The sequence below is a fragment of the Rhinatrema bivittatum genome, chromosome 1 (assembly GCF_901001135.1).
Source record: "Rhinatrema bivittatum chromosome 1, aRhiBiv1.1, whole genome shotgun sequence".
Classification (NCBI taxonomy): Eukaryota; Metazoa; Chordata; class Amphibia; order Gymnophiona; family Rhinatrematidae; genus Rhinatrema; species Rhinatrema bivittatum.
In genome coordinates this window covers 693,769,414-693,788,704 of record NC_042615.1, presented here as the reverse complement: position 1 = coordinate 693,788,704, position 19,291 = coordinate 693,769,414, and the positions used below count along the sequence as shown (strand labels likewise).

General features: G+C 44.9%; 1 protein-coding gene across 2 annotated transcripts in view; it reads right to left on the bottom strand.

The window, feature by feature from the left end:
* Positions 1-19,291, bottom strand: part of PDE8B (phosphodiesterase 8B) — a 382,442-nt gene that overhangs the window by 50,666 nt on the left and 312,485 nt on the right. For both annotated transcript variants that reach the window (XM_029575379.1, XM_029575388.1), the window contains one exon: positions 4,336-4,412. In XM_029575379.1, the coding sequence (XP_029431239.1) occupies positions 4,336-4,412 (77 nt within the window). The remainder of the gene's footprint in view (positions 1-4,335; positions 4,413-19,291) is intronic.

The following is a 19,291-nucleotide window of genomic DNA, read 5'->3' as shown; positions in this document are numbered from 1 at the left end:
TTACTACGCGATGCAGCATGTCAAAAAATTTGCATAACAATGCCCCTTTTGTATCACACCAGCTAACGCCATATTCCCGCGATAAATGTAGCAATTTGATGAATCTAAGCCTTTGGCTCCTAAATTCAGCTGAAAATAGGAGCCTAACTTAGGGTCCTAATATTCCTAAATTTAGGAGCTCAGTTTTTTATTTGTGTATTGGCCTCATTGTATCTACTCTTGAGCCATTCATTTAAATTTATGCCACAGACAGTAGAGTATCCAATGGCCCTACAGCTCACACTTTTCCTGTACCCTCGAAGACCCCAACATTTAGAATCCTATTTCTTCTTATTTCCTATTGAGAAACAAGTTAGGTCAATTTAGTACATCTGAAATCTCAGGGAGATTCAAAGCACTCTGTGATGTTCTTTGAAGGTGATGAATCAGAGGAACTCAAGCAAATAATTGTTAAACTGAAGTGTATTACAGCAAACTGATAGGCTATACAACAACAAATCTCCAGGACCTGATAGTATTCACCCCAGAGATCTGAAAGAACTCAAATATGAAATTACAGATCTGCCCCTGTAAAATATCATTATTTTCATTCACTTGCATGATGAATGGAGGGTAGTCAGTGTAATGCAATTTTTAAAAACAGCTCATAGGGTAATCCAGGAAACTATAGTTCAGTAAGCTTTAGTTCAGTGCCAAGTGAAACAACTGAAATTATGGTTAAGAACAGAATTACTAACCATGGCTTAAGGCAAAATTTTAAAAGCCGTGCACGGGCGTCCATGAGCGCGTGGTTCCCGGTGTGCGCACATGAATGCACTGATTTTATAACATGTGCGCATCATCGCACACGTTATAAAATCGGCTATCCGCGTGCACATGTGCGCCCGATTATATAAAATGCACACTGGTGCAGATTGGGAGGGAACTTCCTTAACTCCATATCTACCCTGCCTCCCTTTTCCCCTCTACGCCCCAACCCCTAAAACCTCTCTAGCTAGGTTTTGTTTTTTTTTATACATACCTGCTCTCCGAGCACTAGTAAGCAGCATGCGCCAGCTGGCTGCCGGCTCGCTCTTCACTGGGACAGTGCCTAATAATGCTGTCCTGGTCCGCCCATTCCCTGCCCAGACCCTGCCCTAGCCCACCCCTTTTTTCACAGGCAGCTCTTCTGCGCGTACCCGAGTGGCTGCGGGCATTCTAAAATGCCCGCGGTGCGCGCAGCCCAGCCACGTGCATATTGCGTGATTTTTATGCATGCCGACGATTTAAAATTAGGCCTTTAATGGGGAAAAGCCAGCATGGTTTTAGCAAAGGGAATTCATGCCTTTTGTGAGGGAGTATACAAAAAACTCCCTCAGACTACCTTAAAGGACCAGGCACAGCTGTCTCGCCCGGTCCTCCTTAAGTCTGAGACCGGCAGGGAATCCTGGGTGAAGGAAGGAGCCCTTCACCAGAGTATAAAACCTCAGGGCCTAGAAGTGTTAGGGGAGCCCCGGGGAAGGAAGAGAATCCTACTGTATGAGAAGACCTGCTACATTTGAGATCAAGAGTGACCTGCTGGCTTAAAGTTGACCTGAAGTCAAGGTGAGTTGCCTTGCATTTTCTTTTGTTAATTGTGAGATACTTGAAGCAAAGATTAGTGGCCTAAGATGTTTTGTTTTGCTGTGCACTGCACTTTTGTGTGTTTTCACTGTAAATAAACCACACTTAGAGAACAGCCAGACTCTATCTCCATTTTTCTCTGGTTGTCCCCAAGCTGTTATCACCACTTCTTACTAATCTGTTGGAATTCTTTGAAGGTGTAAATAAACATGTGGATAAGGGTGAGCCAGCTGATACAATGTACTTGGATTTTCAGAAGGCATCTGATAAAGTCCAGCATGAGAGAATCTTCAGGAAATTACAAAAAGTCATGGCTAGGAATCTATGTCCTTGTATATTGGTAACTAATTAAAAGATGGGAAACACAGATTAGGTCTAAATTATACATTTATCTAATGGAGAGAAGTGAATATTGGAGTTCCCCCAGGGTTCCATACTGGGACCAATGTTTAACACATTTATATATGATTTAAAAAAGGAAGCGATAAGTGAGGTGATCAAACTTGCAGATGACACAAAATTATTCAATGTAACTGAAACATGACCTGATTTAGAGGAATTGCAGGGGAACATTGCAATACCGAGGAATTCGGCATTTAAACAGCAGATGAAACTGAATGTGGACAAGTGCAAAGTAATGCACATAGGGAAAAATAATTTTGAATCTAATTATGTATATACAATGCTGGTATCCTTATTAGGCATTACCACCCAGGAAAAGGACCTTGAGGTGATTGTGGACAACACTTTAAAATCTTCAATTCAGTGAACAGTGGCAGTCAAAAAAAAAAAAAAAAGGGAATTGTAGAATTTATTTGGAAAGGAACAGAAAACAAAATTGTGAATATAATAATGCTTCTATATCAAAGTATGGTACAATCACTCCTTAAGTACTGTGTGAATTCTGGTCACACCTTAAAAGGTATGGCAGAACTAGAAAAAATATAGAGAAGGGCAACAAAAGTGACTATGGGGATGGACCAGCTTCCTTATGAAGAAAAGCTAAACCATATATAGTCTGGGTGGAGTAATAGGTAACAACAGTCAATACAGGTAAGGTGAGGGCCAAAATCATCTTTTCTTTCCCTGGGCCAAAGATCAATCCAGCAAGTCTGGGATGTATTGTTTCTCCATCAACACAGATCTGCTGGTGATACACAGAAAACCACAACCGAACAGACACTGACTAGTTTTGTTTCTATGAAGAGCATCTGGTCTTTTACACCAGATAGTAAGGAAAAAGCCCTTGCTTATAAGCTTAGAAAAAGCAGAAGTATGCTGTCTCAAATGGACAAGTCAGACAGCATATATGACCACAAACAGACCTGGCTTACAAAATGGAGAAACTGCAAAGGAAAAACAGGATATGTTGTAAAGACCTCACTATGAGATTGTTTGGCGATAGAAGAGTTTAATCTTAAGTCAACACAAATTTTTCCAGTCATGAACATAACATCTTAGCAATCCCTCTATTGTTCTTTTGATTCAATTATTGTCAAGAATAAAGGACACTAGCAGCTACAATGCTACAGTTGCTATTTCCATGCTTAATGACCGAAAAGTGAAACACCATTCCATATATGGTCAAACAGTTCCTGTTTATATCTGTCAGTGACCGACAGCATCAAAAACACATACACACAAGCACTCTGTTTCTTCTTTCGTGAGAGAAAGACTGCATCTCTGACTTCACAACTTTGGCCAAGGGAAAAAAGTAATTAACAGACTGGATGAGATAACTCCTTATTTTTTTGGGTAGGTAGTTCAAAAAAACAAGTTGTCTGGAGTAGGCTACTCCATAGTATCTAGTACAACAAGATATTTGGATAATAATAGTGTTTTCTCCAATTTTACCCTCTCTGTCATCTATCAACTCCGAGCACACATCCTATCTTATAACGAGGTTAGAGCTCTTCAGCTCTGAGAAGAGATAACAGAGAGGATATAATAGATGTTTATAAAATTGTGTGGTATGAAACAGGTTAATAGGGAATAGTTATTTACACTATCAAATAATACTAGGACTAGGGGACACACCCTGAAACTAACTGGTAGCAGAATACATTTAAGAATGTATTTTTTCAATCAGTGCAATTAAGCTATGGCTTTACAAGTTTCTGGAAGACAGGTCCATAAATTATTAGTCAGACTTTTGTTTCTTTGCTTCTTAATTCTTGGGGAGAGCAACACAAAAACTTTCATATTGAGTACTTTCAGGGTATCCAGGGTACTTCTAGGTGACCCAGACTAGCCACTATTGGAGACAGAATGCTGGGCTCGAGAGACCATTGCTCTGACCCAGCATGGCATTTATGTTGTCTTTTTTCATAAATCACTAGTAGCATAAAAGTCAAAATGTGTACAGAAGGGTAAACCAGGGTTTCTCAAAATTGTCCTGAGGACCCCACAGCCAGACAGGTTTTTAGGAGGCTCAGTATATGCAAATTTATCTCATTCATATTCATTGTGGATATCCTGAAAACCCAACTGGCTGTAGGATCTCCAGGATAGATTTGGGAAGGCCTAATGTAAATATTTGATATAACATCCATATGGCATCAGATGTAAGGAAAAAGTATCCAAGATGACAGATATTTTATTTTAAAAAGGTGTATATGTACACTACACACACATTTTTTCTCATTAATATATGAAATACAAAACAGACATTTCTGTGGCACTTCTAATTAGAAATGAGGATCTCATGGCTATGCTCATTCAATAGTTTCTTACCTTTGTAATTGGGGCTTCAATTGTCATAGAATGGATTCGAGCCATTGATGAATACCTACGATTCTGTAAACTAGGTGCTGCCATTTGAAGAAAAAAAAAAAAAAGAAATACTGATATTTTGATACATCAGAATCAACACATGGAAATATTTCTTGTTTTACAGGGAAAAATATTAGTAAAATTATTCTTCATTATATCACTACAAATGCCAAAATATGAGGATAGGCTGAAGAGCTTGGTAGACAATGCAGTTCAAATATGTGATAAAATATGGGAAATTATTTTCACAATTCCCATTATTAGCAACATCTACAACATCTTCCTCTGATCACATGGCATTAAAGTAATTTTATGTAAAAAATCAATAGGATGGTGTTAAGATAAATAACCAACTAGTTATTAAAAACTAATTAAAGGCTTCAAAAACATCTAACCACTATCCAAAGTCCAAGACAATGAAAAATACATTTGCCAAAAAAGGGTACCACATTCTGAAGGTTTGTCCACAAATATCAATCACTTACTCTTAAATAGTAATAAAGAAAAATTATTTTTATTATTTATAAGATATGAATGCAAGCAACTTATGTAGCAAAGCCAATTCCAAACGTAGTGGTACCAGACAAAACATGTTTTAAATAATTCAGTTGGCAGTTGAGCTCCTCTTTTTTATTCTGATTTTTTAATTTATTTTTCCTGTGATGATGAGAGTATATTTATTGAAAGCTTCTCCTATTTATCTACTTTCACCAGTAAGAATCTAATTATATTGGGGACATGTGATTAAGTGTAAGTCTCCTTGCTGAAGCAGCTCTATGCAGAAGCATGAGACTGGAGCAGATTGAAGTCCGCCATTATGCAGTATAATGTTTCGGTAGATCGCAGTGAGGCCCACAACCAGTTGTCCTTACCCACTGCACAGTCGAACCCCAAAGACACTGCTGGAATTCACTTGGTCACTGCCACCACCATCGCAGGCTTCCACTGTCACACCATGCCTCCCCATAGCCATGCGCACCTTCCCCTGCTAGCTAGGCCCCACAGCGGGACACTCTCTTCTGTCGCTTCTTGGTGACGTCAACATAGCTGGGTATTTAACCTCAGTCGTGCTCCCAGCCCTTGCCTCAGCAATAGGTCCTCCTTCCTTCTGCAGTGCGTGTTGCCATGTTCCTGATCCTGCGTCCCTGTTCCTGCCTTGCTCCAGCCTTGTCTCATTCCTGTTCTTGTCCCAGGCTTGCCTCATTCCTGCTCCGGTCCTAGCCTTGCCTTGTTTCTGCTTCCTGCCTGATCCATTCCCGAACCCTCGTCTGTCTGCCACCTATCTCTGATCTTTGATACGAACTCAGACCACTCTCTTACCTACCACTTTCCCTGTGATCTTTGCTACGGACCCGGAATACTCTCCGGCTTGCTGCCTGTCACTGTCCTCTGCCATGGAACCAGACTATGCTTTACTCACTGCCTGTTCTGACCCTCAGCCTGGTTCTGGACATTCTCTTTCCCACCACCCTTTGGGACATTCACTTATTTATTTATTTATTTAAAGAATTTATATACCGGGGTTCCTGTATAGTATACATATCACCCCGGTTTACAAGGAACCAAAACTATCGCTAAGGAACCGTAACTATCGCTTCATTTAGCGGTTTACATTGAACATTTAGCGGTTTACATTGAACATTTAGCGGTTTACATTGAACATAGTTAAGTCCTGCTGGCCCCTGGAACCCAAAGGATCAACCTGCAGGCAAAGGGGCTGGTATAGGTGAAGGGCCAGCTCAATCTCAGCCAAGTGCATGTCCACCAGTTGTTGGCATGAGCCTAGTAGGCTCACCTACTAGGCTGCATCAACCACCCCACAGCACAAGGGTCACAACCTTGACATGCAGTTTGTCCAGAAGAGTAAATGCAGGAAAACTGGAGAGTATGCAATATTAGTAAATTAGTAGTTTTCTGTGACTTTGTGTAAGCTGTGAACTAATTATTGCTCTCTCTCTCTCATGTTTTTCAGACTGATCCAGACCTGGTCAAAAATCACCCTTCTGGTCCAGAGATCAGAGGAGGCACCCTCCCACCTGGCTACCAGGAGACTACCAAATTCTATTGGAGTATGATTATTCAGAAGCTCAGCTCTGGCCTGTGCTGGATGGCCAGTATAAAATCTACTCCTTTATACAAATATTTGTCTGGACAGATCAGGGGGATGTCCAGGGGGATGTCTTAGGAAGCCAAACGTCCAGCCATAGCTGGTGGACCTTCTTGTTAAGGACATCAAGAAGATCCAGAACATCTTGTATGGGAAGGCCTGCGAAATAGGATCCTATAGAAAAAAGCAGACTTGGGAAGAAATCCACCATAGGCTGAATACTGTCTTCCATAATACTAGAGATGTGCAAGACCTTAGTAACAAGTGGAAAGACCTTAGACACAAGGTTAAGGACAAACAGGCCAGAATAAATGGCTGATGAGCTGATGAGGTGTCTTGCACTCCAGTGGAGTGCAGTATGCTGCTTCAAAATGCTAGAGTGGCAGAACTGCTGGTAGACCTCAAGCAGAACATAAAGGGCCTCAGGGAAGTGTTGTAGGAAGAGATGCAGGGTATAAAACGGGAGATGAAAGGTCTTGGCTGGATTCTGCAGGAGAAATTTCAGTCCATGATTTCTATCTGGAGGGAGATGCTACAGCAGATGTCTCCATGCCAACTGCAGTCAGCATGGAATGCTCCCTGGAATCCACTGGGCCCCTTGATGTAGCCTCCCTCTGCATTAGCACCACCACCATGATATGTTTGTCCACCTGCTGTAGTTCCATCAGCCCAGTTGGAGACTTCCCTTATGTGTCCAACACAACCATTGATGCTGGCTCTTCCTCTTATGGCTCCACCAAAGGATGTCTTCTCCGCTATGCCTCTACCTCCTCAGAGGAAGGCAACACCCCTCTGCTGACAGGAGATGGCCTCATTATGTACACCAGCTAAAGAGGAGAGTCACATCAGTGCTGCCGGGCCTTCATCCTCTGGCCCTAAAAGCATCAGCTCTCAAGAGCTCCTCTCCTTTCCGGAGCCCTCTTGCAACTACCGCTCTTTGTCACTGCCTTCAGTGTCTGTGGCCTCCGAAAGCACTATAAGTAGTGACCGCCCATTGCTGTACAGAAACACCAGACTTGAGCAGTCCAAGGGACCAGAGCCAACCCCAAAAAGAGAGGATGTTCCCAGAAAAACTAAATTATGCACATATCACCTTTATCTTGTAAATAAATGCATCTTAACCTTTAAAAATGTCTTTGTATCAAGACTGTTCCTTTCCTTTACAACCTACTGGTGAGTATGTTGATGTCCTTTAATTCCTCCTCACTTAGGTGGTATGCCTTCTCCTTCTCTTCATCACTGGGGTCTTTAAGATGATCATCTTGTCCCTCTGGACATGGCAGGCCTCATCCTTTGGGCAGATTATGAAGAATACAGCAGGCTAGAAAGATCTCACAGACCTTAGTGGGCTGTACAGAAGACATCCCCCTGATCTGCCAGACAGCAGAAACATGTTTTGAGTAGATCAAAGCTTCTCTCAATGAGTCCACTGGTCTGCCAGTGAGCCCTGTTATAGTGGACATCCACTGCAGCCTGTGGGTATGCCAGCAGGATCATGAACCAGATTGTGAGTGGATATCCTCTATCACCTGTAGGGGAGAAGGCACAGAAGAGCTGCGTGAGACATCCCAGCTCGTAGGCAGCATGGCTGTGACCTGGTAAGAGTTTGGAGCAGCCCTCCTGAGCCAATAGTAAGACTACCTAGAGAAAGAGAGAGAGGAAAGAGCAAAGGTTAGTTGTTATGTGCTTGTAGTAAGAGGAGCATACCTACCTAGAATTCAAACACACAGTGATGAGACCTTCCCGGAAGTGGTCATGAATTCCTGACTGTGAGAGGATGTAGGCATCATGAGTGGATCCTGGAAACCTCGGCATTACGTCCATAATGATCCCCTTGGTATTGCAGACCACCTGCATGTTGAGGGAGAGGAAGCCCATGCAGTTGCATAAGGTGGCCTCGTTGCCTGCCAGTGCCCTTATAGGGACTTGAGTGTTATTGATAGCCCCTAGAACAGAAAGGAACTGTGCAGTTTGGTAGAAATCAGTCATAATTTGATGTTGTTGTTGTTGCTGTCTTCTCCAAGGGAAAGATATATAGTGATTTGTTTTCCTGAGGAATGTAGCCAGAAACTGATCAATACATGTGGAAATGGCTGACTGGCTTATTCCAGCCATGACCCCTAGAGGTGTCTGGAAGATGCCAGTGTCAAAAAAAGGCCCAAGGCTGTTGTGACCTTGAGATGTACTAGCAAGGTATGGTCTCTGAGTGGAAGGGTGCAGGCCCTGCTCTAACTGCTGGCATAGTTATAGAATAGTTTCCTTGTTGAACCTCAACTTGCATAAGACTTGCTCCTCAGACAGCTCCAAAAACTGTGCTTTAGTCCTGTATTCTCTCTGTAAGGGGTACCTTTTCCTTCTCTTTTCTCAAACATTGCGACATGAGTGTCCATAAGTTTATAATATTCATATTCTACGTCAGTTCACTTCCACTCACACACCCTTCTCCAATAAGTCCCAGTGACACCCACTGGCGGTCAGCCCTTGTCAGCCCAAGTGACACACACCTACACCCTGTGGCCTCACTCACCAGACCTACACACACTCTCAGAAATGCTGTGCCGTTCGTGGTAAAGTTTCCCCATATAACAGATGCAAACCTATGCAAACCTAGTATCAGACAGAAGATCAAACCCGATAAAAAAAAGACATTACAGACAAAAACACTTTTGGGCAAGGATAACAATTTCCCAGTTAGTCCCCCACGCCTTTCTCCCTTTCCTCCTAGCTAGCAGCCCAGTCCATTGACCGAGACAAGCCAGCATGCCAAACATCAGGTTCAAAAAGACAGTACAAGTTTGAAATTGGCCCATTAAATAGCAGATGTAGAAGTGTCAGAGACATTTATGCATACAGTCTTTATAAAATAGTGAACATCCATCCAAACCATGTTCCAACAAGCCCCAAAAATGCCCACTGTTTTCAGGTGTACTTTTCAATGCAAACAACCAAGAAAGTGTGTATCTGATATGTTTGAAAAATTGCTGTGCATATGCATGTCGAATGTACATGCATTCAACTGTTTTTATGCATGAAATGCCTTTGAAAATTTACTCAACGGAATGCAGGGGATGAATCAACTCCACTGTCCTACACACTAAACCACATTATTTTTCAGATTACTTTCTTACAGCTGAATGTAGGTTTTATGTGCATGCAGAGGTGTACCTAGAGTACTTGGCACCTGGGCAGATACTTCTTTGGCATCGCCCCAATATATAATTTTAAAATTTCCTAAACATCGATAAAATATTTCAAAACAGCAGACACATCAAATAACAGCCAATAATTAAAACTAATAAGGATTTTAAAAATCTCCCGCTCTCCATATATGTCATCCTAAGATTTTTGTAGACTGGGAGCACGCATGCACACACACACACACACAGTATGCTCCCTCTCTCTCATACATACACATACATGCCTGGTGAGAGACAGAGGGAGCATGAGTGTGTACTTTCTCTGTACCTCTTTCACACACATACACTAACTCTGTGTGTCACACACAAACATGCTTCCTCCATCTCTCTTACATACACACTTTCTCTGTGTCTCTCTCACACGCTAACACACACACACACACACACGATTCCTCTATCTCTCTCTCTCACACGCATACATGCAGACAAAAACTGAACTGGAAACCATGAGCCAGATTCTGTAAGCAGTGCAACAATGGAAAAGCAGAAAATCACTATTCCTCAAAACAATAAATCAATCAGAATAGTAAAATCATACTAAAAATATACATTTCAAAACAGCTGATGAAAAGAATAATATTCAAGAATTAGAAACTCCTGTATAAATTCTAAAAAATTACCTAAAAATTGATAAAATATTTCAAAACAGCAGACATCAAATAACATCCAGTAATTAAAACTAATAAGGATTTTAAAAATCCCCCATTGTCCATACCTGTCACCCTGAGATTGTCATGAACTGGGGGTATACACACACAGGCACAAACATGTTATGTTCTGTGTGTCTTGAACTAATAGTGGGCCCTTGGGTCGTGGCAAGTGAAGACTCCGCTCACAGGGAGGAGCCCTGTGGGCCCTTACCACAACAGGCAAGATCTCAGCAGTGATGGACAACAGAGGAAACAATTTTATTATACAGCCAATGGTGATCCACGGAGCGGATCAATAAAGTCAGTCCCAAGATTGTGACCTGCAGCTGGTTGGTCCGAGTAGTAATCCTCAGCATGGAGTAATCCGGTGAATACCTTCTCTAGGCGTAGCTTGTGCTGGCAACTCCAACAGTGGTCCACAGCGCGGGGTAGGCCGGAAGCTGATGGGAAGTTGCACAAGACTGGAGGGATCCGGTAGTGGCCCGCAAGCGGGGTAACCCGAGGATCTGTGCCACAAAGGTAGAAGAGCAGGTTCTGTACTCATGCCAGTACTGAGAAGTAGATGGAGGATCAGGCACAGAGGAAGTCCGAACAAGATGAGCAAGAGTCATCTGAGGACAATGCAGGAACTCACTGGAACAGAAAAACAGAAAGTAATGGCTCTCCGAGAAGCGGATAGCCTGAGTGTGGTAAGGCCCCCAAGGAGCGGGTACCTAGGTCACCCAGTGGGATAGCGAGACGGAGTCTCGGTGTGGCGGAAATAGCAGGACAGGAACCTTGCTAACTTGTCTTGCCAGAAGTCAGCTGAGTTTAAGTATGGTAAGTGGATGACATCATGCGGTGGGGACATCCCGAGATTCCTGCCATGATGCGATTAAGAAGGGGGCAGGCGCGCGCGTGCCTTAGGTAACCCCGGATGTAAGATGGCTTCCGGGAGCGCCTACACCGTCCCAGGCTTGCCATGAGAGTCGGCATGTGGAAGCGGAGGCCGCCATTCTCCCCAGACTCGGAGCTGCATAGAGAAAGGAGGTGAGTAGCAAAGGTTGCTGCTGCCTGCGACTGACGGGTGCAACAGTACCCCCCTTCTTAGGGCCCCTCCCAGGGGGTTTCGGCTTCCTAGGATGAGCAAGGTGGAAGCGATATAGCCTCTCTTTGTCCAGTATATTGGCAGCAGGTTCCCAGCTGTTTTCTTCTGGTCCGTACCCTTCCCAGGAGATGAGGTACTCCCAGTGCTTTCCTCTTTTACAAACATCCAATATGTCATCCACCTTGTAAGCGATGTCATCTTCAGCATCGAGGGGTTGTGGATCAGGAGTCTTATGAGAAAACTCTGAGAGGATAAGTGGGTTCAGGAGTGAAACGTGGAAAGCGTTGTGTATTTTCATTGAGGGTGGCAACCTCAAGCTGTAAGTCAAAGGTCCCAAACGTTGGAGGACAGTGAAGGGTCCAGTGTATCACGGAGTGAATCAAACCAAAGGTAGCTTGAGCTGGATATATTTGGTACTAAGCCATACCTTATCTCCTGGCTTAAACTGGGGAGCCGCTTGATGATGAGCATCATAGAATCTTTTTGCTTGTTATCCAGCCTTATGTAGAAGCTCCTTGGTCTGAGTCTAGAGTTGATGAATTTCATCAGCAGTAGCTTGGGCAGCTGGAGACATAAAAGTCAACGATATGGGAAGTGGTGGAAGTGGCTGACGGCCATACACAATCTGAAATGGCGTTGATCCTGTGGTGGGTGGTGGATGCAAATTCAAGGCAAACTCAGCCCAGGGTAATAACTCTGCCCAATCATTTTGCCTAGAGTTGACACAGGCGTGGATGAACTGCTTAAGAGTCCAGTTCATTCTCTCCGTTTGTCCACTGGGGGTGATATGGAGACGTAAAATCCAGAAAAATATCGAACTTTCGACACAGTGCCCTCCAGAACTTGGCGGTGAACTGGACTCCTTGGTCCGATACAATGTGTTTCGGCATCCCATGTAAGTGAAAAATATGTCGCACAAATAGCTTGGCTAATTCTGGAGCAGATGGCAGTACCGGTAGAGCAACAAAGTGCGCCATTTTCGAGAACTGGTCCACGGAAACCCATATCGTATTGTTCCCACTAGAAGGAGGTAGATCGACATGAAGTTGGTTGCAATATGCATCCAGGGTTCATCAGGAATTGGAAAAGGTTGGAGCAGACCCCAGGGACGACCGAGGTCTGCTTTTGCCTGGCGCAGGAGGTGCAGGATTCCACATACGCTTGCACGTCTTTTTTCATAGACGGCCACCAATAGTATCACTGTAGGGTAGCAAGGGTACGGGCTTGTCCTGGGTGGCCTGCTTAGAGTCGTGAGCCCAATTTAACAGTTTCTTCCTTAGAGACAGTGGAACCACCGTTTTACCTGCGGGAACCGAATGGGTAGCGGCCAGCATTAACTTCTCAGGGTCAATGATGTGATGTGGTTCGTCTGGGACATCATCAGGAGTAAAGGACCAGGAGAAAGCGTCTGCCCGAACATTCTTCTCAGCAGGACGATATTTGAGCAGGAAGTTGAACCTGTTAGAAAACAGTGACCATCTAGCTTGGTGATGATTGAGCCTCTGAGCATGGCTAAGATATTCCAGGTTCTTGTGGTCAGTGAACATGGTTATCTGATGTTGGGCACCTTCTAACCTGGACGCCACTCTTCAAACGCTAGCTTGATGGCAAGCAGTTCCTTATCGCCAATGCCGTAATTCCTCTCTGCTGGTGAGAAGCATCTTGAGAAGAACGAGCAGGGATGTAGAACGAGTGTATCGCTGTGCTGGCTAAGTACGGTCCCAACGCCGATGTCTGAGGTGTCCACCTCGACAATGAATGGCTTGTGAGAATCAGGGTGGCGTAAACAGGGTTTCTGGAGGAAGGCCCTTTTGAGCAGCTGGAATGCAGAGATGGCCCCTGGAGACTAGTCTGAAGGGTTAGCCCCTTTTTTCGACATAGCAATGATGGAAGCAGTCAGGGTAGAGTAGTCCTTGATAAAGGTGCGATAATAATTTGTAAAGCCAAGAAAGCGGCGTAGAGCCTTGATACCGGGGAGTTGAGGCCAGTCTTGTATGCTTTTTGTCTTCTGGGTATCCATCTGAAATCCCTTACTGGATACGATGTACCCAAGGAACGGAACAGACTCTTGATGAAAGGCACACTTTTGGAGCTTGACGTACAGGCGGTTATCCCAAAGCCGCTGTAAAACAGTAATGACATCAGTTTGATGGGTTTGCACATCACGGGAAAAAATGTGGATGTCATCTAGGTAAACGACCACACATTGGTACAGTAGGTCACGCAAAATGTCGTTCATCATATTTTGAAATACAGCCAGGGCATTACAGAGGCCAAAAGGCATTACCAAATATTCGAAGTGGCCATTGCGAGTATTAAAGGCCATTTTCCACTCATCACCATGACGGATATGAACGAGATTGTAGGCGCCTTTTAGATCCAATTTTGTGAAAATCGTCGCCCCCTGGAGCTGATCAAATAATAATTAACGGTAAGGGATACCGGTCTTTGATGGTGATCTCGTTCAGACCTCTGTAGTCAATGCAAGGGCAAAGGGATCCATCCTTCTTGCCGACGAAAAAGAATCTGGCTCCTGTCGGAGATTTGGAGGGTCTAATAAACCCTTTCTGCAGATTTTCTTGAATATAAGCCAACATGGCCTCAGTTTCAGATAGGGATAGTGGATAAACTCTTCCTCTGGGTGGCTCGGAATTGGGCTTTAAACTGATTGCACAGTCAAAGGGTCTGTGCGGTGGAAGCACATCTGCAGCTTGCTTTGAGAATATGTCTTGAAAGGAAGTGTACTGTGGTGGTAGACCAGGAGAAGCGGACGTAGTAGCCACACATGGCAGTGGAGTTATTTTTTTTAGACATCTGTTATGGCAGTCAGAGCCCCATTGAGATAGCTCCATAGATGACCAATTAAATTGAGTGCTCTTGTAGCCAGGGTATGCCAAGCACTATAGGGTGGATGGCCTTTTCGAGAACCAGGAACGTGATGGTCTCTGTATACAAAGATCCCGTGTGGAGGCAAACAGGCTGTGTCATGATCGTAATTTCTCCAGGCAAGGGCTCGCTGTGAATGGACGAGAGGAGCAGCGGTGTGGGTACTGGCTCAGTAGGAAGTCGTAGGTGTTCAACCAATCTTTTGAGAATAAAGTTCCCACCTGCACCCGAGTCGACCAAGGCTTGAGTGGCGAATTTGAGAGGCCTAGAGATGATGGAAACAGGAAGAGTCAGTAGAGGAGAAGGAGTAGATAGACCTAGGAAGAGTCCTCCAGCGGATCCTAGGTCTGCATATTTCCCGGACAGTTAGGGCAAGTTTGAACTGCATGGCCGGTCTTCCCGCAATACATGCATAGGCCCATCTTTTTATGAAAGCACCTCTCTTTGGCTGTCAGATGACTATAGCCTAATTGCATAGGTTCATTTTCTTCTTCAGGGCTAGGTGCAGCCTGGCCCGGAGTGGGCGGCAGATTCCGTGAATGGATACCACTGGATACATGTTTCTTCAGAGGTTTTACCTCAGTTGAGCGTTCGCATATACGGTGGTCAATTCTCCCAGCAAGGTCCATCAGTGAGCTTAAAGTGTCAGGTAACTCCCAGGCAGCAAGTTCATCTTTTATGCGGGAATTGAGTCCTCATAGAAATATAGCTCATAGACAACCTGAATCCCATAGGAGTTCAGAAGACAGGGTCTTGAATTCAATCATGTAAACCAGGAGTGGTTTGGTTGCCTGTTGTAGATCCAGGAGTGCTGAACCCGCAATAGATTGGCGAGCGGGGTCATCAAAAACTGACTTAAAGAGAGCCAGAAACTCAGGCAAGTCATTTAGGATTGGGTCATTGCATTCCCTAAGGGGTGAAGCCCAGGGCAGGGCTTTCCCATCCAACAGGGACAAAATGTAAGTAATCTTGGTAGTAGCAGTAGGAAAGTAAGATGGTTGTAGAGCAAAATACATACAGCATTGATTGAGGAAGCCCCTACACAACAGGGAGTCTCCTGTGAAACATGTGGGGGCTGGTAGAGCAACTGTAGTTCGCCCGGTAACCAGGGATGATGCATTCTCGCTGGAAATAGAAGAATCCTTCAGTCTGGAATTCAGCTGGTTAAAGGCAGTAGCCAACGTGTCGAGAGACCTCTGACAGTCGGTGATCCATTGGGCTAGACCAGGAATGGCCTGCAAGGCTGAGAGCTAAGACAGGTCCATGGAGTTAGCAATCTGTTATGTTCTGTGTGTCTTGAACTAATAGTGGGCCCTTGGGTCGTGGTGCGTGAAGACTCCGCCCACAGGGAGGAGCCCTGTGGGCCCTTACCACAACAGGCAAGGTCTTAGCAGTGATGGACAACAGAGGAAACAACTTTATTGTACAGCCAATGGTGATCCGAGGAGAGGATCAAAAGAGTCAGTCCCGAAAGAGTAACTGGTTGGTCCGAGTAATAATCCTCAGCGTGGAGTAGTCCGGTGAATACCTTCTCTAGGCATAACTTGTGCTGGCTACTCAGATAGTGGTCCGCAGCTTGGGGTAGGCCAGAAGCCGAAGGAGAAGTTGCACAAGACTGGAGGCATCCGGTAGTGGCCCGCAACGGGGTAACCCGAGGATCCGTACCACAAAGGTAGAAGAGCAGGTTCTGTACTCACACCGGTACTGTGGAAGTAGATGGAGGATCAGGCACTGAGGAGCTCCGAACAAGAACAGCAAGGGTCGTCAGAGGACAATGCAGGAACTCACTGGAACAGAGAAACAGAAAGTAATGGCTCTCCGAGGAGCGGATAGCCCCGAGTGCAGCAAGGCCTCCGAGGAGTGGGTACCTAGGTCACCCAGTGGGATAGCGAGACAGAGTCCCAGTGTGGCGGAAATAGCAGGACAGGAATCCTTGCTAACTCGACTTGCCAGAAGTCAGCTGAGTTTAAGTATGGTAAGCGGATGATGTCACGCAGTGGGGGCGCCCCTGAGGTTCCCGCCATGACGCGTTTAAGAAGGGGGCAGGCGTGCACGCGCCTTAGGTAACTCCAGATGTAAGATGGCTGCTGGGAGATCCCACGCTGTCCCGGGCACACCATGAAGGTTAGCGTGTGGAAGCGGAGGCTGCCAATCTCCCCAGACTCGGAGCTGCATAGAGAAAGGAGGAGAGCAGCAAAGGTCGCAGCCGCCTATGACCGACGGGCACAACAAAACACACATACACACTTGGTGAGAGACAGAAGGAGCTTTAGAGTGTGTATGTGTGTGAAAGAAACAGACACACACGTTTCCTCCGTCTCTCTCTCACACATAACATGCTTCCTCTTTATCTCTCACACAGGATTACTGTCTCATACACACACACACACACATATGTGCACATGCTTCCTCTCTTTCACCCCCACCCCCGCATACAGGCACCTTCTCACACATACGCAACCATAGGCACATACATACTCTTCTATACACTCACCACAGGCATCCTCATATACACACACCCACACACCCTCTCAAACATACACACACATACACCTTCCATACTCTCTCACACACACATACACACCTACACACCCAAGCACCCTTATACACACACAAGCAAACACTCTCATACACACTCACTCATACACACACACCCACAGACCCCCCCCCCCCCCCTCATACCCTGGCACTTACTGTCAAAGGGCCAGTCTCTCCCTTCTGCCAGCGGCACCGCAGGGCCTCTTCGTCTGCTGCTGGCACTGGGAGCACCGGCAGCAACACTAGGTCTGTTCTGCCACTAACTCCCAGAGTGCCGGCAGCAACTCTGGACCTCTCTTTGCTGCCACGCTAGCTCCAGGAAATGCCGGCAGCACCACTGGCCTCTGCCACTGCAGCTCCTTGCTTTTGCTGGTGGGGTTTCCCCCACCACTGCACTGTTCCACGTAGGGCTGGTGCAAGCTTTTTTGCAGCTCTGTGTGAAAAATTACTGTGCTGCCCCTCTCCTCCCGATTCATTCAGTGTCTGTCCCGGGCCCATCACCGCCTCCAGATTCAGAAATTCAGCAGTGTTACGTCGGCACAGACTTGTTTTGGAAAAGTGAAAACATGAAACAAGTTGTTAGATAAGTGCCTGTTTCCATTAAGATTTCGGGACATGTTTCAGAATTATTGAATGTGTGAGAATTTTCCCGTTCTGAAACACAGAATGCATGAAGTTTGCTCCGTTCTGAAGAATCTATCTATTGGGCTACTTAGTTAAATTCAAGTTGCCATGATTTAAATCAAGTTGTCAATACCAAGTTGCAAGACATTTTATTTCTATAACAGTAGAACTAATTCACATTACTTCTTGTGAATAGAACTAAAATAAGTTCCATCTGAGCAACACTAACTTGCTTGGCAAATTATCGCCACAATGACAGATACGTTCTGTAGCACATTTAAGTGATTCCTCCACACAATCAGAAGGAACAAAAATTTTTTTTCAGTAAATTAAAAAAAGAGATAAAAAGACCGGTGACTGAAACAACTGGCTTATGAGCTTCTGGGTCTATTAGATACTTTGCCAGTCATGAGGTCTTTTTTCTCACTATAAAAATATACAAAATATTTAAAATTATAAATTACTAAAATATTTTAAATAATTTACAATATAATAAAAATAAATAATTTTTAAGAGAAGAAATCTTGTGAGAAATTGGCAACACAACATTTAACTTCAGCAGCTAGTTATTTTTTTCGTATTTAAATTGGAAACTAGTTGTTCCCTAATTTGTTCATCTGTGATTATAAAAATAACACTTACAACATGTATATTATATTTACATGCACTCTTGTGGTGGCAACCAGAAAACTCTGCAAAAAAGACACTTGGAACTCCTTTGGAATTAGACTTTTTGAACTGAGTGATGGGTGTGAGCTTGGCCCTAAGAAAGCCATGAACAAACAGAATGTTGAGATTACTTACCTGATAATCTCCTTTTCCTTAGTATATGCAGATGGACTCAGAACAAGTGGGTATAGTGTGCTCGTGCTAGCAGTTGGAGACGGATCTGACGTCAGCACGGGTACATATACCCCCACAGGAAGTGAAGCAACTCAGTAATCTTCCTTGCAAAAGCTGTTATGGATACATGTGTACTGACCGATCAATGAATTAGTGAAACAGGATTCCCCTGACCGATTGATAGTATCTGGAGACCGCCAGCGTTCCCAACCGGAAGGCGTCGACACCTGGTAGAGTGGACGCTCTCGTGTAAGAAATGACATGCCTTACCTTGAATTGGTGAAAACCCATGTATACTGGCAGCCGGGCGGGATGGTGAGTCCATCTGCATACACTAAGGAAAAAGAGATTATCAGGTAAGTAATCTCAACATTTCCTAGCGTGTAGCAGATGGACTCAGAACAAGTGGGATGTACAAAAGCTACTCCCAAACTGGGCGGGAGGCTGCCTGAGGACCGCGTAGGACTGCCCTCGCAAATGCTGTGTCCTCCCTGGCCTGGCCATCCAGACGGTAAAATCTGGAAAAGGTATGGAGGGAGGACCATGTCGCCGCCTTACATATCTCCGCGGGCGACAGCATCCTAGATTCTGCCCAAGAGGCCGCCTGCGCTCTGGTGGAATGAGCCTTGACCTGCAGAGGTGGTGACTTCCTGGCCTCTACGTAGCCCGCTCTGATAACTTCTTTGATCCAGCGGGCGATGGTGGGCCGAGAGGCCGCTTCCCCTTGCTTCTTCCCGCTGTGAAGGACGAACAGATGGTCCGTCTTTCGTACTGCTTCTGTCATTTCCAGGTATCTGGGCAGCAATCTGCCGATGTCGAGATGGCGTAGCAAATGCCCTTCTTCTGATTTCTTCAAACCCGCCGTGGTTGGCAAGGATATGGTTTGGTTGAGGTGAAATCGTGAGACAACTTTAGGTAAGAAGGAGGGAACCATGCGAAGATGGATAGCCTCAGGAGTGATTCTGAGAAAGGGATCACGGCAGGA